The sequence below is a fragment of the Barbatula barbatula genome (genome assembly GCF_947034865.1).
Source record: "Barbatula barbatula genome assembly, chromosome: 16".
Taxonomy (NCBI): domain Eukaryota; kingdom Metazoa; phylum Chordata; class Actinopteri; order Cypriniformes; family Nemacheilidae; genus Barbatula; species Barbatula barbatula.
This window is the reverse complement of record NC_136779.1, coordinates 14700146-14724635: the sequence shown is the minus strand read 5'-3', so window position 1 is coordinate 14724635 and position 24490 is coordinate 14700146. Positions and strand designations below refer to the sequence as shown.

The 24490-nt window shown below is 37.6% G+C and overlaps 2 protein-coding genes across 5 annotated transcripts in view; both read left to right on the top strand.

Annotated features, from left to right (window-relative positions):
* Window positions 1-145: 145 nt before the first annotated feature.
* LOC306905418 (sulfotransferase 2B1-like) lies at window positions 146-4057 on the top strand. 3 transcript variants are annotated; one of them, XM_079476004.1, is made up of 9 exons: window positions 146-251; window positions 365-411; window positions 941-979; window positions 1381-1523; window positions 1797-2008; window positions 2111-2237; window positions 3030-3118; window positions 3235-3415; window positions 3549-4057. In XM_079476004.1, the coding sequence occupies exons 4-9, from the start codon at window positions 1385-1387 to the stop codon at window positions 3656-3658; spliced, it is 858 nt and encodes a 285-aa protein (XP_079332130.1). In that variant the 5' UTR covers window positions 146-251; window positions 365-411; window positions 941-979; window positions 1381-1384; the 3' UTR covers window positions 3659-4057. The 3 variants fall into 3 exon arrangements, with proteins under 3 accessions (XP_079332130.1, XP_079332131.1, XP_079332129.1); XM_079476005.1 differs by lacking the exon at window positions 365-411 and having other exon boundaries at window positions 168-251; window positions 3549-3905; XM_079476003.1 differs by lacking the exon at window positions 146-251 and having other exon boundaries at window positions 262-411; window positions 3549-3928.
* Window positions 4058-4117: 60 nt separating this feature from the next.
* The window catches only part of LOC306905596 (uncharacterized protein), a 41789-nt gene continuing 21416 nt past the window's right edge, over window positions 4118-24490 (top strand). Inside the window, exons 1-21 of one of the 2 annotated variants that reach the window (XM_079476305.1) lie at window positions 4118-4232; window positions 4541-4695; window positions 8989-9234; window positions 11013-11252; window positions 11344-11646; window positions 11845-11880; window positions 11954-12342; window positions 12425-12553; window positions 13376-13573; window positions 13660-13800; window positions 14258-14518; window positions 15873-16053; window positions 16156-16322; window positions 16416-16535; window positions 17115-17290; window positions 18298-18467; window positions 18617-18841; window positions 19019-19125; window positions 20711-20908; window positions 21494-21611; window positions 21953-22118. In XM_079476305.1, the coding sequence (XP_079332431.1) occupies window positions 4581-4695; window positions 8989-9234; window positions 11013-11252; window positions 11344-11646; window positions 11845-11880; window positions 11954-12342; window positions 12425-12553; window positions 13376-13573; window positions 13660-13800; window positions 14258-14518; window positions 15873-16053; window positions 16156-16322; window positions 16416-16535; window positions 17115-17290; window positions 18298-18467; window positions 18617-18841; window positions 19019-19125; window positions 20711-20908; window positions 21494-21611; window positions 21953-22118 (3686 nt within the window). In that variant the 5' untranslated portion in view covers window positions 4118-4232; window positions 4541-4580. Of the gene's footprint in view, window positions 4233-4540; window positions 4696-6535; window positions 6910-8988; window positions 9235-11012; window positions 11253-11343; window positions 11647-11844; window positions 11881-11953; window positions 12343-12424; window positions 12554-13375; window positions 13574-13659; window positions 13801-14257; window positions 14519-15872; window positions 16054-16155; window positions 16323-16415; window positions 16536-17114; window positions 17291-18297; window positions 18468-18616; window positions 18842-19018; window positions 19126-20710; window positions 20909-21493; window positions 21612-21952; window positions 22119-24490 lie in introns of those variants that run through there. The other variant, XM_079476306.1, reaches the window with a different exon arrangement.

The following is a 24490-nucleotide window of genomic DNA, read 5'->3' as shown; positions in this document are numbered from 1 at the left end:
CAACAAACAAGGCATCTAGAACAACAAACAAGCAACTAAAAAAGGAGATGACGATGGGCAGGTGTGGGTAACGAGACACAGGTGGAAAGCCATACTAGGAACGAGAGGGGCGGGGCCAATGATGAAACTGGAGAGATCACATATTATGTCCTGATTGACAATCCAATACATTCAATCAAGTTTCATGAAAAAACGTCATCTAAAACTTGCACTTATGTTTTCGATAAGAAATGACGTAACATATTTCTGAGGTTTGTGGTTGTTTTATCTGATGCATTTTGGTCTGATGCTGTTTTGTCTGATAACATTTTATCTGAGGCCCTTCCTTCTGTTGACTTTTGATCTGAACCTGTGTTTCTCCCAGGGCCTTAAAGGGACTTTGGAACTGATCGCTGATGTGCAGAGAAAATGGTTGTTATTCAAAGCTAACTTTATATTTACAATTACTACTAAATACCTTTTTATTAGTAGAAAAATCCAGACATGTAAGAGATAAATAAAAGAAAAACATTCTAGTAATTTTGAGTATACAGTTATGTTTACAAGTTATAATACATTTCTGAAAAGAGATTTTTTTTTTTTTGTGAGCGCCATTTTTATTGTCATATAGCATTTTTTCCACATCTTTTTTCCTCACAAAACCTTGAACACCCAAATTTGTTTTTTCCATTTCCTGAAAAACAGCACTGTTCTTTTTAAGTGAAAAGTTTACAAGCCCTGTTTAGTACTTTTATGGGTTAAATACTTGCAAGACCTAGTGAAAAGCATAAAGGGTGACTAATAATGATGATTTATGGCAAAAATAAAAAACACGAAATACAAGGTGATTCATTCTTATGTGGAACACAAAAGGGGGATATGTGTTCATACAAGGAAAATCAGTGTGAGCAATTGTTTGGTTGCCAACATTCTTCAAAATTTCTTCTTTTGTGTTTTGCAGGAGAAAGACATACAGGTTTACGTTCGGAAAGACATGGGGGTGAGTAAATGATTTACTTTTATGAAGTCGTTCTGACATTCGTATTTCATACAACTTTTACTTTTTGGGGAAGATCAGTTCACTGATTAAGGAAGAAATTCACTTGATCCTTTTCCAAACTTCAAAAACATCAATTTTGATAGCAATACTTTGTCTAATCTATAACCATAGGTACATTCATAACCGATGTATACATTACCTGTCTCTTTGAAGAGCATTAAATGAACTTTGGCACTGACTGCAAGTTATGTCAATGTACAAGGACAATAGAGGAGGGGTTTCTTGCTATCCGTTGTACTGAGTAAAGAGCCCGAGTAAAGCTATTCAGCCCAAAATCTAGGATTGAGGATTTAATGAACTAGTGTTAGACGTATAACAAAATAGCATTTTTTGTGGTTTAGAAAAATGACAGAAGCCGAGTTGTACACCGTATATAAAGGAGTGTTCCTTCCATCGCACTTGCACCCTGCTGAGAGTCTGACATACTATGAGGACTTTACTTTCCGTCCCGATGACATCCTGATAGTCACTTATCCTAAATCAGGTACATTTCCCAGACTTTAAAATTATGTTTAATAATGTTAACTTTTATAATTCTGTTGTATTCTTTTAGATAATTCTGTTTCATTGTATTTTATTGTTCTATTGTATTCTGTTGTTCTTAAACAATAATAAGTCATGGTGAACACATTTTGATTGAAAATACAATATGATGTTGTATTGAAAAACAATAGACATAATAATAAAATCATGAAGATGCATGTTTTCAAACAACTTGAAAAAAACAATCCACTTGTAATTCATTGTTTTCTCACAGGTACGACATGGATGCAGGAGATAGTGCCTCTGATAGTCAGTGAGGGAGATTTCACTACTGTAATGACTGTTCCAAACTGGGACAGAGCACCATGGCTGGAGGAACACAGGGCGATAACGCTCAATCTGGGGCAAAGACCCTGTCCACGCATCTTTGCAACTCACTATCATCGCCAGATGATGAATGAGTCTTATTTCAAAGTCAAGCCAAGGGTAAAATGTCATGAATGTTATATAAAGGCATATATATATATATATATATATATATATATAATATATTCAGTTTATATGAATAAAAATGCATCTTGTCCTCAGGTCCTTTATGTTATGAGGAATCCAAAAGACGTGTTCACATCTTCATTTCCCTACTATGAAATGGCCTCATTCTTGGTGAACCCAGGAACCCAAGATGAGTTCATGGAGAAATTCCTTGATGGAAAAGGTATCCACTGTATTAAGTCATCATTTACTCAACATCATGGTCCAAGAGTTTATGTGGAACAAATTCTATGTTAAATCACAATGACTTTAATATCTTATTAACATGACATTCATGTAATTGATTAGATCGAATATTTAATGTTTGTCTTACATGTGGCCTCTACAGTTGATCAACAACGTGTAGTTACAGTATCCAAATGTTGTGATAATCCTTATAAGTGATACTGGTACTATTTTACCAGCCCCTTATCTTTCCAACAGTAAGACAATCTTACTCCATTGTTTTTTTTGGCTCTTTGATATTTGCGACAATATGCAAATCTGTAGTGTATCGTATGAACACACAATGAAGATGTGGATTTTTAGTCTAGTCAACTTGTCTTTCACGAGTTAAGTCAAAAACAAATATTCTGTCATCGTTTACTCACCCTCTTGTCATTTCAAACCTGTATGACTTTCTTCTGCAGAACACAAGACAAGATATTTTGAAGAAAGTTGGTAAGCGAACAGACACAAAACCAATCCAAGTGTATGGGGGCCAGTTAACAACATTCTTCAAAATATCTTTTGTGTACTGTGGTAGCAATAAAGTCATACAGATTTGAAATGACAGGAGGGTAAGTAAATGATGCAGAATTTTCATTTTGGGTGAACTGTCACTTTAAGACTCTACGTCTACAACCTAGAATTACTCGCAAACAAAAGCAGTGTCTTCTGTCCTTGAAGTTGCCTTGAAGTTATTAGACCAAACCCTTAAAAGGCTATTTTGGGTTATGATTTCCTTTTTCCACAGTCATGTTTGGTTCCTGGTTCGATCATGTGAAAGGTTGGCTGAACGCTGAAGAACACGTATTGTATGTGTTTTATGAAGAGATGATAGCTGTAAGTAGGTTTTCACACAGCACAAGTCCTACTACATTAAAGTTTGGTTATTTTATTCATAATACCTGTCACTGTAATATATAAAGTTTATGCATATTTTGTACAACCTTGAACAGAATTTGAAGGGATCTGTGGAGAAAATCGCCCAGTATCTCGGAAAGTCTCTGAGTCCAGATTTGATCGAGAAAATAGCTGACCACTGTGTTTTCAAGAACATGAAGCAGAACAAGATGTCCAACTATTCTCTGGTTCCAGAAGAGTTCATGAACCAAAGAAAGTCAGAATTTTTGAGGAAAGGTAAAATATGCCTTACACATCCTCCAATATCATTCAACTGACATGTGCAGGATTGTTATAAAGAAAAATAATTTGCTTTGTGTCCAATATTGAAGCGTTCATTAAAGTTATGGTTTTCTTGTGTTTTTGTCAGGAATCGCTGGTGACTGGAAGAATCATTTCACCGAAGCCCAAGAGCAGCGATTCAACTCTGTGTACAAAGACAAAACGAAAGACGTGAATTTTAAATTTGTGTGGGACTAAAATAGCTAAATTCAATAAATCTATCATCTAGGTGTGTCTTTGATCTTCACTCATATTTCTGATTGTTTTTTACGTGACTGTGTTTTCATTTATTTAAGCATCATGTCCACATTTTTTTCTTAAACTCCATTATGAATACATAGTAATGTGAACTATTTAATGTTAAACTAATAATGTAAAACAATTACAGAAAACCATTTCAATACTCATAAAATGATAATAGCCTACAATAAATTCTTTAGGCACTAGGTTAGCATACATACACATTTTTAAACTCAAATGAACTTTTATTAATATAAACTGAGGGTTTAATAGGTCTATATGTATAAGCTTAATAATATGCTTCGTTTAGTCTACTTTTGAAAAACGGAGAGACCAGAAAACTGTCCAAAAATTATGAACTATGAACGGCTCCACAACGCTAGAGGGCGGTGATTCTGCTCCGATATCAAATACATCAGAATACGTTGAGGGAAGAACATGCTTGGAATCGTCTCGCGCTCTGCAGGGGCTATTGCTTGATTTATGTTTACGTTTTAAATCCAATTTGTCGATAAATGCAATGTTCTTTAAGGTATTCCTTTTACCTACAAAACAATACGGGCTTGCAATATTTTCGCTTGCATTCTCATTTTGTGTGCCTGCATTTAAAAGAACACATTATGCTTTTAAGAGACATATCGTGATTTCATATAACGCACAAGTTATTAAGCGTTAGTCGACATTCACTCCAGTCTGGTTGTAGAGACATTTAATGTCTGTTCTTTGCTTCGCGAATAGCTATATAACGCTACTTTTTGGGATAGTTTAGTCATTTAGGTGTCAAACATATCATGGGAGAATTGTGTCAAATAATCTAAACTGTGTTTTTTTAAACCGCAGTTGTGAGTTGCCCTAGTTGAGAAATAAACGTTCGGGCACAATGGCAGACAGACATGGTATGAGAAGTGGACCTGAAAGAGGTCAACGGACCTCCGTGAAGTCTTTTTCCCACCTGTATGATGAAGAAATGCCCTCCACATCAGGAACAAATCAAAGTATTTTACATTTCATTTTTTTTGTTAGACTTTGATCCAGTTGACTAAATATGACAAGGTATATTATTTAACTTCTTTAAAAAATATTTAAAAATAATTTGGATACATAGATAACTATAGTAACAGCATAAAATGTTCGGCTCCAGTTTGTTACCATAGCAATGACCTCCATAAAACAAACTGGCCTTTATTGTGAACTTTAAGCCTAAGTTTGTTACCATAGCTATGACCTCCATAAAACAAGCTGGTATTTGTTGTGAACTTTGAGGCTAAAGAAATATATTTCTACATTTAATGAGCCTAAAAATGCAGTTTGGTTCAGACAAAAGGTGTTTGTAATATAATTAGTTGCTTTTTTAGGCAACTCAATGGAAGAACTGAACAGGGAAGTGGTCAACTTGATCCAGAGCTTTCCAGAGGGTGTTGAGGTGTCTAGATTGACTTATATGTACAGGAGGGTCTATGGCAAGAGATTTGGACCTTTGAACAGTTATGGTTTGGCAGGCCTTCAGGACCTCTTTGAACAGCTTGGTGACCGAATCTGTGTGGAAAGGATTTACAATAAAAATATGATCAGATCCTTAGTGTCAGTTCACAGAAACCTGCAAGGTATGAACTAAAAATATATACGCTTGCATTAATTGATGTCACTTTATAGTAAAGGTGTGCGTGTGCTTCTGTTTTTGCATTTATAGATCACCCAAAAATTCTGTCATCCGTTACTCACCCTCATGTTATCTGTATAAAAACATAGAGAGAGATATTTGGAAGAATGTTAGTCATTTTCAGTTCCAGGATATCATTCCCTTCCATTTGATGAAATAAATTTTTTTGGGGACCTGTCCCTTTAAGTAATGCATTTTGTTTAGTTTCATTATCCTTAATATAAGCATACTTTGGGCCGGTTTCACAGACACGACTTCGCTCATGCCAGGACCTTGCCTTAGTTGAATTAAGATACTTCTGTCGTTTTTATAAAAATGCCTTTGGAGAATACATTACTGCTTTGAATAAATAGACAAAACAATGGAACTGATATATTTTAAGAGATTTCAGGGCAAGTTATATTCAGTTAAGACAGGTCACGCATTTATTTTAGTGGGAGACTAGTCTAAAGCCCAATTTTTACTTCTGCAACGGACCTACGTCATAGCCTCTACGCCACAGACTATGTTTGGGTTTTCATTTACAGTATGCTTCTCATTTACTGTTCAGGAGACTTCAATAGAGAGAAATGGAAACATTAGAAAATAATTTAATAGTTAACATTTTGCTTTAACATTCAAATACGGCACTTCAATATACCGCTGCTGTGTGTATATTCCATTTCTCTTATTTGAGTCTCCCCAACTGGAAACTGGTTCTTCTGACCATGAAACGAGGAAGTCACACATGCATTGCGCCCATCATTGACATCTCTACGGTACCTGCGATGTAATGGGAGTGTAGTGCCCCCATGGTCATTTTGGAAGCAACCTGCCCATCTGATCACATAATACTATTTTATAATTTTGTGGAAATGTGTGTGCATCCCCATATTGTTACGTAAAACCATATGGATTGACCACTTATTTTAATGAATGTTGCTTAAGATAAATGGATTCAGCCAATTGACAATTTAGTACGTATTCATTTTTATGTAAAGTATATAATTGCGATTTAGTAGGTAAAAAACTGTCCCTAGCCTTTTATCAACAATTGCGTAGTGTGTCAGAGCAAGCAGCTGTTATAAAGTATCATGTTTCAGGAAATGCAAGTGTGTCATCCCAGGCTCCAGCTTGATGCCGAACAGACTCAGTCACATGACTTCTCGTCACACAAAAGCATTAGATCAGCTGAGAGAGTGAGCAGGAAAATGAAACCTAAGAGTGTAGCTCATTCCCTCTTCAGATATTGACTAAAACAAAACGCACAACATGCTTCCTGCGCTGCTCATATTGCTGCAATGGACTCTGGTATTTTAAACCTTTTCTAATTTTGTCGGTACAAACAGATAGGGTTTGATTTCAGCTTTTTTGTTAGAGTTTTATTAGAGATTCCCTGTTTCCTAGAAATAAATGACTCAATAGCTGGAATGTTTTGTTTCGGTTTCCATTTATTATGCAATGGATGTATAATGGTTTATGAGGAAGGGAGGAGAATGCTATAAAAGAGCTGAGTTTTATTTGTCATTCAGTTTGGACGGTTTTCATTGAGTGGATTTATAGACACAGGGTGAGATGCTTTTATTATGTCTTTTTCTATATATATTTAAAAATGAGTTTGAAAGAGTTTAATTTAACTAGTCACCATGTACATTATAATGTTCACGTTACAGGAAATTGCTTAGTTTATAGGGAAACAGCTTCATAGATTTATAGATTTGTATGTTCATGTTTATATATACATATTTAACAAAATGGGTTGGAAACTGATTGTTATTTCTAATGTATTCAGTAAAAATGCAGTGCAGTGTTATATATTTTAAAATATATATTGAACACGTCATCATTTTTCTCAAATATATTTCTCAATGTGCTGTTGATTTGAAAATGTGTGTATTTTTTGTATAATAATTCATACATACAAAGAAAACAAAAAAAATACGTTCAAAAATGAAGTATATGTAATAAAATGGGATGAGACAGGGAAAAAGTATTGAACACGCTTGCTGAAATGTATGTAATACTTTGCACAAAAGCCTTTGTTGGTAATGACAGCTTCAAGATGTCAGGACTCTGTCCTTCCTTTCATGAGTCATGACATTACCACGTCATTCAAGTTTCTGTTGTGTTATGTTTGGAGACACGTGGCTTTTGTTGTCACTTGGCGCCACATGTCCTGTCATGTCTCTTATCCCAGCCCTCCTGACTCCAGTAATCTGTCACCTGCCTTTTGTAATTATCCTTCGTTAGTTGTCCCTTAATGAATGCCCCTTTGCACTCTGTCTCTCTTGTAGGTTTGTTGTCTTCCAGTTCATGTTGAATTGTTTGCATGGTCCTGAAGTTTATAGTTTCCTCTAGTTTATTCTTTGCTTTGGTTTATTTGTTTGCTCAGTTTGTTCCCCATCTCGTGGGAAGAGTTTTTGTTTTTAGTCGTAGTATTTCCTGTTTTTTCCCCATCGTGAGTTTTTGTTTGTGTTTAAATAAAAAAAATTGTTAACCGTTTCCTGCCTGCGCCATCCAACCGTGACAGAACAAACCTACCAAAACCGAACCCAGCAGGCAGCGATGACTGCTGCACGGTCCTGTCAGCCTTGTCTCCTCTGCGGCATTCGCCAAGGGAACACAGACCTACATTTATTCATTTGGCAGACGCTTTTATCCAAAGCGACTTACAAGTAGTTTTATACAGTGTCACATTACTGTAGAGCAATAAGGGGTAAGGTGCCTTGCTCAAGGCTCAAGGGCACTTCAGTCCTGCTGGCACTGAGATTCGAACCGGCAACCTTCTGATCACAAGCCCAGCCCTCTAACCACTAAGCCACAGGTGACCCCCACTGAGAGATGATAGTTGGGGAGGGATAGATGGGGTCGTTGAGATTGCTGGACTTTGACGTTGTGTGGCGGCGCAACGCCAACCGACTGGAGCCCAGGGTCTCAGCCCAACCCCGCTACCCACCCGTCTTGGGCTGCCTGCCCTCGTCCTACATTCTCCCGAGCAGAGAATTCTTCTCGCCCGGGTACACGGACTCCTATCCCCCGGAACATTGTTGTTTCCTTTCCCTAGCTCTTCCAAGTCCCCACCGCTCTCGTCCGGTCTTTTCAAAGTCCACGCTGGTCTCGTCCGGTTTTTGTAGGTACAGCCAGTCTCGCCCGTTCCTCAACTCCCTGCCAGTCTCGTCCGGTTTTTGTAGATCCCGGCCGGTCTTGCCCCGCTCCTCAAGTCCCCTCCTCCTGTCCCACCCATACCTATGGCCCCCAAGGTTTGTCCTCCCAATGTCTGTTTATATTTACAGTAATGCATTTGGCAGACGCTTTTATCCAAAGCATTATCCTATACATTGTGTTGCTAAGTATGTGCATGTATTTCCCAAAATATTTTTTCTTGAGAAATATATTTGCTGAGAAAAATGGTGACATGTTCAATATTTATCTTACCCGCTGTATGTAGTATACAGTAAATGCAGAAATGAACATGAACTAAGGTAAAAAAGTATTTTTCGTGGTTAGTTCATGTTAGCTAATGCATTAAAAGTGTCTTTATTCAGTGATGGTTTTGTTGTTAATGGCTGTAAAGGCCAATTTTAAAACTTTGGTGGGATTATTACGTGTTTCAGATTTTACTCAATGTTCGTACTGTGTATATTTTCAGATATCTATGTGGATGATTCTCCTAAGAGGGCAATTTGTCAGAAAGTTGTCAAGACTGTGAAAAAGCACCCTAGAGGAATTGCCCTTGATAAGTTAGCGAAGGTCTTTGCTGAGAGGTTCAAACAGAAGCTTTTGCCAGCTGAACTTGGTTTCCCATCATTGGAGACTTTTGTGGCATCTCTTGAGGAACTGGTGGTGGAAGATGGCATGATCTTTCATAAGAAGAACGTAGTGCTGAGGCTGACAGGTAAAGACTTCAAAGGAAAATGTATGCATAATATATATTCATGTATAATAAAAATGAAGAAATAGTGAAAAAAATAAGCATTCATGACATCTCATCCTCTTCAGTATAAAAGTAATTAATCAAAAAGTAATTAACTAGTTACTAATTATATATTCAGTAGCGTAGTTAGATAACTGTAAATGACTCTCTCCAAAAAAAGTGTTTTAATGACTTATTACTAATGACTTTTTTTATCCTATATCAACCTAAAACTACATAAAATTCATTCAAATAAATAATATAAACCTACACATAGCCACCCAAAAATAAATATTCTGTCATAATTTAAATGCCTTCTATTTGTTCCAAATCTGATGAACACAGAGAAATATATGTGGAAGAATAATTACTAGACAGATCTTGCCCCCCATTGACTCCCATAGTAGGAAAATACTTTATAATTGTTTTTTGTTCTGTTGAACACAGACAAAGGCATTTTGAAGAATGTAGGACATCAAACAGTTCTGGGGCACTTTTGACTACCATTGTAATTTTCCTACTAACGGGAGTCAATGGGGGGCAAAATCTGTCTGGTCATTAGCATTCTTCCAAATATCTCTTGTATTCTCACAGTATTCTTCACTTTTTGTTAGGGCTGTGCAATTAATCGAAAATGTATCGTAATCGTCAATTTTGACCTTCAACAATTACAAAAACTGAATAATGGAGGTAAAACATGTATACTGCTGCATTCCATTTAGCAAGCATCCTCTCTTTTCTTGTGGTATAAATCCACAGTGCACCCCTTTTCTTTACAGTGGTTCAGCTGTGCTGTTTCCTTACATAAATGTTTCAGTTCACTTCACAGTTTTTAAAGCCAAGTTTTAAAATGTTCTATGTTGTTTTAAAAGTTAGTGAGCAGTCGTGTTTAATAATTGTGATCTCAACATTGGCCAGAATAATCGTGATGATAATTTATTTCATAATAGAGCAGCCCTACTTCTTGTGTTTAATTATTGTTGAATGAATCATTGCTGATTACAATAAAATTAAAAGTAGGCCTCTTATAAACTGGGATGCCATTTGTTAATACCATCTTATTTGACATAAACATAAGATATTTGCACAAAGCATCAACCTATTTCATTAAATATTGTTTAGGTGTTAAACAAATAAAGATTTTAACTTATATCTCCTAAATTCTCCAGAATTGGTTAGTTATAATAGTTTGTATTAATGTTGCTAAGTGTATAATAACTATTTTTGGCAAACAGTTGCCTGTTTTTAATCATGTAACATTGAATTAGTAACATTAAAGACTAGGGATTGAGGTTGGGCGAGGGTGAGTGCAGTCTTCCTTCTTTTTTGTCCTTGGCTGATAACATGCCTGTATTATGCATGATTAATCACAATTTGCTTAGTCAGCATAGCTTTGCTTTTTTTAGTATACATGCTATGGGATGGAAAGTTTTTAAATGGTTACGGTAGTAAGAATTATAAAGGCCTTTTTTGTAAAGAACAAATCTTTTCAAAATGGTGTTAAAATGTCGGTGAAAGTTTCTACGTTAATGTCTTTAAACATGTCCTTATTTTGAACGGGTGAAAAGAAACTTTGTTGATGTGAGTGTTTTTAAGAAAATCATGTTTGACATCTTCAAACTCCCATTCAGTGCTAAATGATTTTCTTACTGCACTGTAAATCTAGCGTCATTTACAATATGATTTAATCTAATACTTATCTTGCATTATCAGAGGTGTTTCCGATATTTTCTCAAAGGCATATTTGTCATATTTTTCAGGTGCGGACTATGAAAAAACATGCAATGATGTTGTGGAGTTGGTAAAAAGACACTCTGAGGGTATTCCTGTTTCTAAAATAGCAGTTGTTTTCAGACAGGCGTATGACAGACCTTTAAAAAAGAAAGAATTAGGCTTCTCATCAATAGCAGCTTTCATTGACTCTCTCAGCAAACAGCTGCATGTAAACAGAGGTCAGGTATACTACGGATGCGTTAAGCCTGAACCTTCAACACCCACAGGTATTGACAAGTAATGTTATCCACAAAACAAATTTGTCACAAATATTTCGTCATGACTTTTAATTCTATTTTCTTTTCTTTTTCACAACAGCCATGAGTATCAGTGGGGTTTTTAAGGATGTGGTGGAGCTTGTTCAGGAGAATCCACATGGCATCCCTCTTAGAAAGCTGTCTAATTTCTTTAGCCAAAAGTATCGACGTAACCTGTCAGTTTCAGAACTTGGTTTCGATTCAATCCTAATGTTTATTGATTCTTTGGGAGATGAGCTCTTGGTAGACAAAGAACGAGTCTACCATAAGGATCACAGAGCAGCTGCTGTCTCTACACGCGTGAACAAAGACCAGAAACCTGCGAGAACTGTCACATTGAAAAATCTGGACTCCGGCCACGAAGGTACTGAAATGACCCATGAGGAGCTGCTACATAAAGTAAAAGAGGTTATTAAAGTGTTTCCAGCTGCTAGCCATTCTATTGCCGAACTACAGAATGGCTTTTTTCTGCTGTTCGGGTCAACACTGCCAATGAAACTCTACATGTCGTTAAATGACAACCATACAGCTAAACAAGTTCTTCCCTCTGGTCCGCTTACAGATACCTCCAGACAAGCCGGAGCAAAGTTCCTCGACGGTTAGTATCTTTTGTTTTGTAATGCACCATACCATGTTTTCAAACTAAAATCCTGTCGACGTTGCTCTTGTAGAACCACCACAGAACATCAATGGAGGTGAAAAGAAGGTACAACCAACAGCCATCCCCGCTGGTGTAAATGAACAAGTGGTCCGGTCCAGGACAGGATCTCCATTACTGCGAAACTGTAACGCCCCACTCCTAACTTCCACCCTGGAATTTCCAGCTCTTGGGTCCAAAGCAGAAGAGAAGTTGAAAGAGAGTAAGGGACCAGTTTTCTATGAGTCCTTCTACAGCCAGCTGAGGGAGGAACATAGTGCTAATATGAGGGCGGCAGACGCTCTGCAGGAATATTGTGCTGGAAGACGGAGACAGGACATGAGCGCTGATGAAGTGAACAGTTTGGCCCAGGATGTCATAAGAGCCCTTGCAGCAGATGGAGAGCATGTTACTATGGACAGGGTGTGTGTGTTTTGTCTTTACTATTAAATAATCCACATTGGCTTGTTGTCAGTATTTACAATTATTATAATTTCTTTTGTAGGTGATTAGCAAGATGTGTTCACTTTTACAAGTGCCCTCCTTTTCCGCTTTAAAAATCGACTTTCGCCGTCCACTCCCCGTTTTGCAAGAACTTCAGCGCACCCTCAAGGAGATCAACATGTTCCTTGCGGTAAGACAAGTTATACAATCATCCTGAATACATGTGTACTGAATACACACGTTGGCAGGTTTTTTTATGCTGTTGTTTCTTATAAACAGTGAAGGGTGGAGTGTTTGTTTTCTTCTTTTCTGGTCAAAGAAATTGTGATTAATCGAATCCAGAATAAAAGTTTGTGTTTACATGATATATCTCTGTGCACTGTTTTTTTGTATTTTATAAACACATTCACATACGTGCAAAATAGCGTGTGTGTATGTGTGTCTGTGAATACACAATTAATATGCACAGTACACAGACATATATGATGTTAACACAAACTTTTATTCTGGATGCAGTTAATCGTTTGACAGCCCTAAGAATATAAACAATAAAATATAAAAATGTTAATAATCACTTTTGAAATGGACTAATTAATAGACAAATATAACTCAGTTGTATTGTGTTTTATTATGTTGTTAAATAGAACAATAATACAAATGTAAAAATTAAATAAAATTCTGTTTAGTTGATTAAAAAACAAAACAATAAAAATTTGATAATATATCCTGAACGGTGTAAATTACATTTTTTAAAGCATTTACCAATTTCTTTGATAAAAAAGCAAATATCAGTCAAAATCATTTTAAAATATATTTATCGGTTGTTCTTTATTACTACATTTTAAAACGTTTTTAAATATGTCTTATTTTTTCCATTTAAAATGTGTTTGAATGGGTAATTAATGAGGTTCTTTAATTTATTTTTAAGTGGTATCCATAGTCCTCTTAAAAGAAACGCTAAAATATCTATATTTTTTAAATAACTATTCGTAATGATGCTTTTCTTTGTTAGTCAGTGGAGGCGGTGTCCTCAGTGTGCACACTGTATGAACTGGGTCAGGCCGTGGCCAACCTGAAGAACAAAAAGCGCTTTGAAGAGCTTCACCTAGGCCCTCTCTGCAAGATCCCTATTATTCACCGCATGTTCAAAATAGATGGAAGTACTAAAGATGACGATATTCATCAGATTGAAACTGTGGACATTCTTAGGGTGAGTCAATCTGGCCACTGACTGGCACATCTACAGACATAGTTTTTGCTCTGACTAATGTAACAATCTGCTTTTTCTTCCTGTAGAGTCTGCGGATTTTCAGGAGAACATGCAGGGCACAAAGAGTTGACCTTGCTGAATTTCTCAAGCACCTTGCAGACCAGTACAGCTGTGAATCGCCATATGAACTCGGCATCAGGATCCAGAGTCTTGGACTGCCCATTTCGGTATGTTTCTTCCTGCCTTTCAATATTTGTGTGCACATAAAGACGTTTGCAGACTTACATTTTTTCCCTGACTTTATTTATGTTTCACAAGATATTATAAAATTTCATTTTTTTAAAGATACAGCTTTACATTTTTGCATTTAACTAAGTTGAAACAAAGGGGACATGTGCAAAATACATAAAATGATCGACAAAGAATAAGTTCAATACCAGTTATCCCCAGTAAAGAACCTAATATAGAAAAAAGTATTCCCAGAAGGAAAGTGTTTCAAGACACAATTGCACTGCTGTCCGTGTCCGAGAGACTAGTCACAAAAATTTGTTTTTCAGAAAATGATTTTGCTGATGTCTGTCTAGTCAGGTTTCTCATTATTGTATATGTTTCTTGTTTGACTGAGATCTAATGTACGTTTGAAAAATAACTTTCTCTCTGAACTTTTCCATGCTGTGTTTGTAGACATTAAACAGAGCGTCTGCTACTGACCACAGCTGCATGGATAGAGCCAAAGAAACTATTCAGAAGGAAATTCAGGAAGAGGTGGAAACCAGACTGTTTAAGATCAAGAAGAGTCTACTGGAACCAGCTCAAGGACCAGTGCTGTTCTCACAGACGGGCTGCCTTGAGCTTAGGAAAAAATATGTTAATATGACCGCCTCTGATGCTGTCTTTGAAGTCTTCATCAACTCGGAAGACATCTTTAGTAAGAGTATGACTAAGGTGAGCAACATAGTTTTGAAATAAGACTTATGGTTGCCTAGTCTATTCATAACAAGCTAAGTGTAAAGACTCATGTTGTCTTTGATACAGTTATATGGATAAGTGTTGTGCTATTTCTGTCTTGTATGACTTTCTTTTGCAGAACACAAAAGAAGATATTTTGAAGAATTTTGTTAACCTGCACCCATTGACTTGCAATTGTTTTTTGTCCATACTATAGAAGTGAATGGGTGCCGGCGCTGTTCGGTTACCAACTTTTTTGCCCAATATCTTCTTTTGTGTTCTGCTGAAGAAAGAGTCATATAGGTTTGAAATGACAAGAGGATGAGTAAATGATGACAGATTTTTCATTTTATCAAGTCAAGTCAAGTCAGCTTTATTTATATAGCGCTTTTTACAATTTTCATTGTTACAAAGCAGCTGTACAAGAAAACATTGACTATAAGTAAAACATAAAAGGTTATGGAAGTCAAAACACAGGTCAAATATCAGACACACAATAAATTCCTATATGCAGTGTTAATTAAATAAGACTATCAAATTCTAGCAGCCCCCCCGGCCAGGCAAAACAGTGCAAAACCGTATGCAAACGGTGGCGAGGAACCCAAAACTCCATTGGAGGAGAAAAAAAACCTCAGGGAAACCAGGCCTAACCAGGGGATTCCTGTTCCCCTCTGGCAAAAACTGCTGCCTCTGCACAAGCTCGACAGTGCTTGCACAACAAGGCAAAATAAAAAAAGTTAGATTTAAAATTATCATTAATAATCTAATAGCGACTGAAGTTTTGTAGAGTCGCCACGTCCTTCGTCTAGCATTTGTCAGGTCTGGGAATGGATTGCGCCCTGCCCGTTCCGGTAACCTTGGACTGCATCCTGCCCGCTCTAGTAACCTTGGGACAATGAGACAAGACTGGCTGAGAGTAGAGTACTGTTCTGCACTCTTTGATGCAACAAATGCATCAGTTGTTATTGGAAGTGTTCCTGGTTCCGGTTGATCTAACTAGTGCAGCCTAGATCTTTAAAATATATATATTATGATAGTGTAGTGTATGCAAGATTAAAAAGATGCGTCTTTAGTCTGGATTTAAACTGACAGAGTGTGTCCGCCTCCTGGACAGTGCGGGGAAGACTGTTCCAAAGTTTAGGCGCTAGATAGGTAAAGGATCTGCCGCCTGCACTTGATTTTGAAATTCTAGGTATTACCAACTGACCTGACACCTGAGAGCGTAGTGCACGTGATGGACTATAATACGTTAGAAGTTCTCATCACTTTAATGTAATGTCATACTAATCCAACCCTAATCTAACAACTGACATGTGTAGAGAGCAACTGGTTGTCTTTTTTTTGTCCTCAGAGTGTTCAGACGTTCCTGACGTGTATACAAAGAGACAGGTTAGCTAGAGCCTTATTTCAGCTTGCCATATGCTGTGGCTCATTGGAAGCCCCACAGGACCTGGTAGCTAAAGAGAAAACTCAGACAAAAGGTGAAGAGAAGAAATCTATGGAAGAAAGAACCACATCCCTCCCCACTGAAGGTATCAATTTAGGCAGTTGTCTAATTCTACCTGTTCAGATTTAATCAATAACATCATTTTCATATGTCTTTGTTCAATTTTGTTCTATTCTTGTTTACACAGCTGAAGTGAAGAGATACTTTCAGGATTGTGTATCCAACTTCAAGGACACACCTACTCTGGCCTTCATTCGTTCACTGGAGAAGAAGATCGTCGATCACTTCAAGTTCAAAGATTTCAGTCAGCTACAGCAAGGAACCTTTTTGGATTACATTGTCAAAAACAAAAAGGTGTGCGCTTCCTGTTTTCCTCTCATTTTCATTGGGGATCAGGATTCTTTCAATTTGCACGTCACAACTAACCCGGTTTCCTTTCTTTCGCAGATTTTGCAGGAGACAGCAGGACACGCTCTTTCCATTGACAACCAGGTCCCTGGAACGTATTGCTTCAGACCATCCAGACAGGATGTGTTTGAATTCATCAAACAGTGCGGCGAGGGAGATGTGAGTTTTCAATGCGTGTTATGTGTCAAAATGACTTGTGCAGTTTGCATGACAGTTAAAAGCTCCTGCTTACAGAATTATGTGGCATGCAAAGAATAACTAATCTTTAAACAGATTTAGCAACAAATGTACACTTGGAATTACGGATGCACCGAAATGAAAATTCTTGGCCGAAACCAAAAACCGAAAGAAATTATGCCAATTATTAATACCATTTATGGTTTCTGGCTATGACTGTGTACTAACTTTACTAAAATCAAAGCATTGCAATTGCATAAATTAATATTAAAGTTTCAAAAAATAAATCAATTACAAATTATGCAAATATGTATTTAGCACATTGCAACAATGCACAGTATAAAATAAAATTCAAGCTAAATTGTTTAACTTGACCCCACTCATGTGTACATTGAGTAATAATGTACAGGCCTACTTGCCTGCTGAAAGGTTGTAAAATGAAATGTTCTCTCATAAAAACAAATTGCATTTAGCTCAAGTGCATTTTCGGTGGCCGAATATTTGGTATACTTGGAATGGATGTGGGTATTGACATCTTTTTTCTTTCTTGTTGGGAATTAGTTGGCATTCGTGGAGGCTGCTCTGAGGAACCATTACCAGATAAAGGACAGTCGGGAGCTTGGTCACGGGCCCCTAAGTTTTCTTGTGGATTGCACCCAGCGCCAAAAAGAACTCAGCGGAGATGCCATCACCAGTGTTGTGCGTTACGAGTGTCCTCTGCTCCCCATTAATTCTGGGTAAGGCGACGGCGAATGCACACAATCTAAAGTACTTTAACAGTACTCATAACTTCAAATCTGTGACCAGAATTGGGTTTACATATCTTATACTGGTTGGAATAAACCAATTCAAAACACGAGGACAACATAACAGAATGCTTATGTATTGTAATATTTTTTACTGTTTTCTAGGTTTTAGAATGATAAAATACCAACAAAAAAGAAACTCTATTTGGTATGCAACAAAATAAAACAAATAAGAAAAACACTTGGTATATAAGCATAGAATAGGGAATTTAATGCAAATGTCAACCTTAATGGGATAGTTCATCCAAAAATGAAAATTCTGTCATGAATTACTCCACCTCACGTTGCTCCTAACCTGTATACATTTATTTGTTTGGTTAAACACAAATAAATATATTTCGAAGAATGTTAGCCACTGAGATTTCTGTGGCCCGATATTTTCATGATGTCTGAAGTCTACCATCAGGGGTTTAGTCAAATACAAACAGAATTTAATTTTCAAGGTTTGAAAATGTCACATCCATAACACTGGAATTGCCCATTAGTGAATACTTAGCGTAGGACTTGATTGTTGTTCTGGTTAATATAAATGTATACAGATACATTTTTAACATTAAATGAATTGCCTCCCCCTTATGCCATCCCAGATGTGCAGTATATGACTTCCTCTCTTCAGTTGAACAAACAAAACACTTAATAGTAATGGGATACTTTTCCTACTATGGGAGTCAATGGGGACCAAGATCTGTTTGGTCACAAGCATTCTTCCAAATATCTTGCTCTGTGTTCATCAGAACAAAGACATTTATATAGATTTGTAACAACTCGAAGGTGAGTAAATGATGACAGAATTTTCATTTTTGGGTGAAGTATCCCTTTAAAATCACATTCACCATCACATTATCTTCTATGAAGCAAAATATCCAAAAGGCACATACAGTACATTCATCACAAAGGTAAAGTAATTCAGGTCACTAAATGTTTATGTGTCTTTTTAGCGAGTGTGGGCCGAGTATGGTTGGTCTGCTAGGAGAGGTGAGCCGTGATAAAGCACTGGCGAGTCTACTATCAGCCCCTCTACTGCAGGACTTGGAGGAATGGAGCCAGTGGGAGCTGGTGTTTCAGCCCAACCATGGCTCTCTCAAAGAGTTCATCGACAAGTACTGTGGTAGGTCACCATTAGAAACTTAAATAAAAATGCATTCAAAACCTCCATATGAATTCTGCTGAACAAATAAGAAGAAAATGTTTTGTGTCAATACAATGGAAGTCAGTGAGGTTCAAAGTGTTTTGGCTACCAACGACTTTTTTATCCAGGTAAGACAGAGCTGCTTGCTCTTGAGGTGTCTCCCGGTGTGTTACTGAGGGTCACTGCTGATACGGGTGCTGCACTCTTCTCAAAGGCTGCTCTGGCTCTGGATCCAGTTGGAACAGCTGGCCACTTGGTCTCCATTGTGGTGGCTGATGGGATACTGAACACCCCCACGGCGCTCCTAGCCAATCACATGGAGAGTGCATTGAATGTAGCAGTTGCACATGAAGGTAGGAGGTGCTCTTCTCACACCGCAAGTGTCGCAACACTTTGTCATGTTCTAGTCACTGTCCTTCACATTTTGAACTAAACTGGTGTGTTTATCCCACTCAAGACTTGTTTTTTTCCCCCATAAACACATTTTGGAGTTAGTGTTATATATTGTTGGTGCTTTTAATTGGACACAGATATAACACCAGGGGAAGATGGCTACTCGTACAGCGCTGTGGCCAAATTTGTGCTGGAATGCATCACTCAGATGCCTACAAGAATTTGCAAGGAGCTTCTGCAGCAGGTACCGAGCAATGCTGCCCTTTTCAGTTGCAAAATAAATTAATATGTCATCACATTACTCCCATAAAATTCTTAAAGCCACCAGGTTTTGAGACATCAGTAGTATTAGTCAAAGATTAATAGGGAGTTAAAATTTGCTGTCATAACTTTTGTTGCTGGTCACAGGAAACTGACACGAGATGATGTCTTGGCAGCAGGTGGGTGGGTTGCAAAGCTCCCGTAAGGGAGAAAAAGTGCTATATCTAGGTTGTTGTCATGACAACCATTGCCAAGTGTCATTTAGCAGGGCACATTCTTCAGGGGGTTAGAAGATCACTCCTTTGTCAGATCATTAGTCTCTAACGCCTGTACTGCTGTTTTTTCATTCCCATTTTAACACAGCCATATTTACCAAGTTCAAAGAGAAGTTAGATCTAACTTTCCCTGGAGCATGTTTGGTTTATGATTAGGGAATAGGCTGGTGCATCATCCAAGGCGATTAATCGTACGATATTTGTCTAATTAATAGAATCAGATTACTAGAAGTGTTTTCCACACCTGTCAGATGTTTGTAAAATTGTATTTTATAGTTTCTGTAGTTTTAGTTCAGATGCAGTGCATTTATAATCCTATGCATAAACACACCGACACAACGAATTTAGAGGGTTTCAGCTGCAACAACATAAACAAATGTTGCATGGCCCGAACTTAACTTCTGATACACCTCCGCAGAGAATCTATAACTATGAAGTATTTTTTATTTCATTTAATACAATCAATATACAATGAAATATGAATATGAATTAAATATAGAATAAATTGTTAAATTATAACCAAACAGAGACACAATGTTAATTTCGGCCAGGTCATGTGTCTGAGAAAACCGTCTAGATTTATAACTTAATCAAGTAAATCATAAGATTACTTGTTATTCATTTAATCAAACGGTTTCATGTCATGTCATTTTAACCAATCATTTGACTATTGTTTACGTTTTTGTCTTGTCCTTACTTACTATTAAAGGAACAGTTCACCCAAATATGAAAATACTGTCATTTTCTCACCCTCAGGTTGTTCCAAGTCTGTATGAATTTCTTTGTTCTGGTTGAACACAGAGAAATATATTTGTAAGAATGCTTGAAACCAAACAGTTTTTGGCCACCATTGACAACCATAGTAGGAAAAATTCCTTTAAAATGTCTAAGAGATATTGTGAAGAATGTAGGAAATCAAACTGTTCTGGGGCACTTTTGACTACCGTTGTCCCTACTATGGTTGTCAATGGTGGCCAAGAACTGTATGGTTTTAAGCAAACAAATACATTTCTCTGTGTTCCTCAAAACAAAGAAATGTACACAAGTAATGATGACAGAATTTTCTTTTTTAGGGGACCAGTCAGCTTTAAAGATATCATGATTCTATGTAGAAACCGTAAAGCTCAATAAATGACCTGAAGTGAGTTTTCCCAGACTAGCTCACATATAGAAAAAAAAGCATGTATCCCATGTTATGTACTGTATATTTATCCATATCTTCTCTTTTTCTTTTGTCTGAAATGCACAGCGATACGCAGCTTATAGTTATTTTACTCTGATGTAATTTCTCAGGTGTTCTTGGAGCCCCTCTCTAAAGTCCTTGGTCAAGCCAAATCTAAAACGCTCCTCCTGGACGCTGCTCTTTCAGACACACGCTACCTGAACAAGCTTCATCAAATGGGGCTGCTTCTGGGTATAACCGAGTGGAGAACTGACTTCAACAACAAACTTGTTCTGCCAGCTGCTCCTGAAGTGCCCTTACTCACGCAGGTTTGATTTTTACTTCTGGTTCAGTAAATTACTTTAATGTTTCTTACGAGATTGCAAAGCGCCACGAACCCACTTGTTCGGCAGTAACGATGAAATTCTTCAACAGATTTCTATATAAATAATTATATCAATAAAAATCAAGCTAGAGTTTTGAATGCATGCACTAGTACTAGTTACTTCACAGTTGTAGTTTCACTTGCATACAATTGTGAAAACATAGGAACTGTTTCATATTATAGTCAAATAAAATAATTTGAGGTTCATTGAGTGAGTAAGCAATCTATATTTGTGACGAAGCGGGTTGTTTAAATGATTTGGACAAATGACTCTTGTGATTGATTCACCTATGGTTATGGCTGATTGAATCATTAAATTGCACACATGAGGAAATGTATTAGCTTGAGTTTTGTGTGCACTCAGCAAGAACAACATAATAACAAACAAACAAAATGATTGTATGAGATATAATACTATAAAATGTGCAGAATACATATTTTTGTTGTGAAGATGCAGATTCATCACATTTAGAGCATGCTGATAGATACTGGAAATTCCTAGTTATGATGGGGAATGTTTTCCTTGCAGTCTGTGGTGGAAGACTCCATGAGTGACATGTCATCTGTATTGAGTCTGAATGAAATGGACAATGAAGAAGAAACAGTGCTCAGCACTTCTAGCAGCCCTGGAGGAGCCCATCAGCAAGGTAAGCTTTGCTGACAGAGCCTTCATCTAAACTCCCTTTTTTCAGTTCATTATACGAGTTGTGCTTTTCAGAATTCATATCGTTCCAAATTTGTGTTATAAAGAAAAGCGCCCTTACAAATCCCCCAGTAAGCCAAATCGTCTTCCTAAAATATTAAACAGATTAGAAAGAAACCTTGGGAAGAAACAAAACTCATGTTTTTTAAACATAAGTAAACAAATGCATCTAGTATGCATAGATTCATCTACTACCTACTCTTCAAAAGGTTCACCTATATTTTTTCATTTAAAACTGAACATAAAGGAGCCCTTTAAAGCATTTTCACACGTTTCTTCATTCAGACGATGATGAGGATGAGCAGATGTATGAGCTGGTATCTGAGCATGGTGAAGTCACAGACAGCTGTGTGCAGGGGGAAGAGGAGAACCAAGACCTTCAGGATGAAGATCAGATGACATCTGCTCAACCAGAGGACAATGAGCACAAAGCCATCATAGAAGACATCAGGTACACTCCGCTTTTAGTTTTACTTAAAGGGATAGTTCACCCCCAAATTAAATTCAGTCGTCATTTACTCATCTTATTTAGACATTTCTTTATTCTGCAAAACACAAAAGAAGATATTAAGAAAAATGTCAGTAAAAGAAAACTGTTGGTCCCTTTTGAGTGCGGTTGTATGGAGACAAAACCAAAGCAAGTCGATGCATTTTTTTCAAGAAATAATCTTTTGTGTTCTGCAAAAGAAAGAAATCCATACAGGTTTGAAATATCAAGTGGGTGAGTAAATCATGACAAAAATTAAAATTTTGCGATGAACTATATCCGATGCAACGTATGAAAGATGCATTTCCGAAGCTTGAATCTGATTGGACGAGACAATCTAGGTGTACTGATATAATGCTAAATCAGGATGAATTTATTAAACTTATAGCAACAACTTGCTTATTAGACCCCATACCAACTAAATTATTAAAATAATTACTACCCTGTGCAATCCCATTCATAACATTATCAACTCGTCAATTAATCTAGGCCATGTCCCAGGACCCTTTAAGATGGCCATCATTAAGCCTCTTATAAAGAAACCTAACTTGGTCCCAAACAAACTAGGAAATTATAGACCGATTTCAAATCTCCCTCTCCGCTCTTTCTTACAAATAATGAGATGCATGAAAAATTTCAGTTAGGCTTTAGACCGCATCATAGTACTGAAACTGCGCTCGTAAAAATTACAAACGACCTGCTTATAGCATCAGATGAAGGTAACATCTCACTCCTAGTCCTGCTTGACCTTAGTGCTGTGTTCGATACTGTAGACCATAACATACTTCTATTTGCTTACACAATTATACCGGTATTGAGGGACAGGCACTACAATGGTTCAGATCTTACTTATCAGACAGACATCAATTTGTGCATTTAAATGGGGAATCATCCAATCTAACGCAAATCAATTATGGATTACCTCAGGGATCGGTTCTAGGACCCTTGCTATTCGCCATATACATGCTGCCCATTGGAAACATTATTAGAAAACATGGAATTAGCATCCACTGCTATGCAGATGATACCCAGCTTTTATGACCTTTTATGTCATAAAAGAGCAATAGTACAATAGGTGCTAATACAAAGTTACTAGTTTCAACAAAAGCTAGACCATTACCTGTTAAGAGAAGAGGGTTAGTGTACTCTTTTATTAGTAATTTATTTAGTCAAGAATTCACAGAAGAGGTGTGTTAAGTAGTTTTTTGAAGGTTGTGAGAGATGTGGTTGACCGGATCATGTTAGGAAGAATGTTCCACCCGGAAGGAGTTGTGACGGAGAATGAGCGGGAGAGTGATTTAATGCCCTTATGAGAAGGCATTACAAGGCTCCCCTCGTTTGCTGAACGCAGGGTTCTTGATGGGGTGTAGGAGTGCAGTAGGGTGTGAAAGTATGCCGGTGCAGATCCAGTGATAGTCCTGTAGGCAAACATCAGTGACTTGAATACGGGCTTCAACCGGTAGCCAGTGGAGCGAGATGAAAAGGGGTGTCACATGAGCCCTTTTGGGCTGTTTGAAGATGAGGCGTGCTGCTGCGTTTTGAACCAGCTGAAGTGGTTTGATAGCCTTTGCAGGAAGACCAGCAAGGAGAGCATTGCAGTAGTCCAACCTTGAGATTACCAGGGCCTGGACAAGGAGTTGTGTTCGAATGTTGAATAAGGCATATCGACAGGATAGCGTTGTCTTTGCAATGTGATCATTGAAGGACAGCTGCTCATCAAATATGACTCAGAGGTTCCTGGCTGATTCGGAGGGAGTGATTGTGGAATTGCCAAGTTGGATGGTGAGATCATGTTGCACCGTGGGGGATGCCGGAAACACGAGTAGTTCCGTTTTGGCCAGGTTCAGCTGGAGGTGATGGTCTTTCATCCAAGCTGAGATGTCATCTAGGCAGGCTGTTATGCGAGCTGCTACAGTGGTATCCTCTGGGTGAAATGAGATGTAGATCTGGGTGTCGTCAGCATAACAGTGATACGAGAAGCCATGTGCCCGTATGATGGGTCCTAAGAATGTCATGTATATGGAAAAGAGCAGCGGTCCAAGCACCGATCCCTGAGGGACCCCAGTGAACATGTGGTGAGCAGTGGACAGCGAGCCCCTCCATGACACCTTGAATGAACTGCCGGAGAGGTAGGATTGTAACCAGCGGAGAGGGGAGCCTGAGATTCCTAAGGATGACAGGGTTGCTAGCAGTATCTGGTGATTGACCGTGTCAAACAGTGCATTAGGTATCGTATTGACTTTAAAATTCTTTTAATCACTTATAAAGCCTTAAAGGGTTTAGCCCCTACCTACCTCACAGAGCTTTTATCACACTACAAGCCATCACGCTCTCTA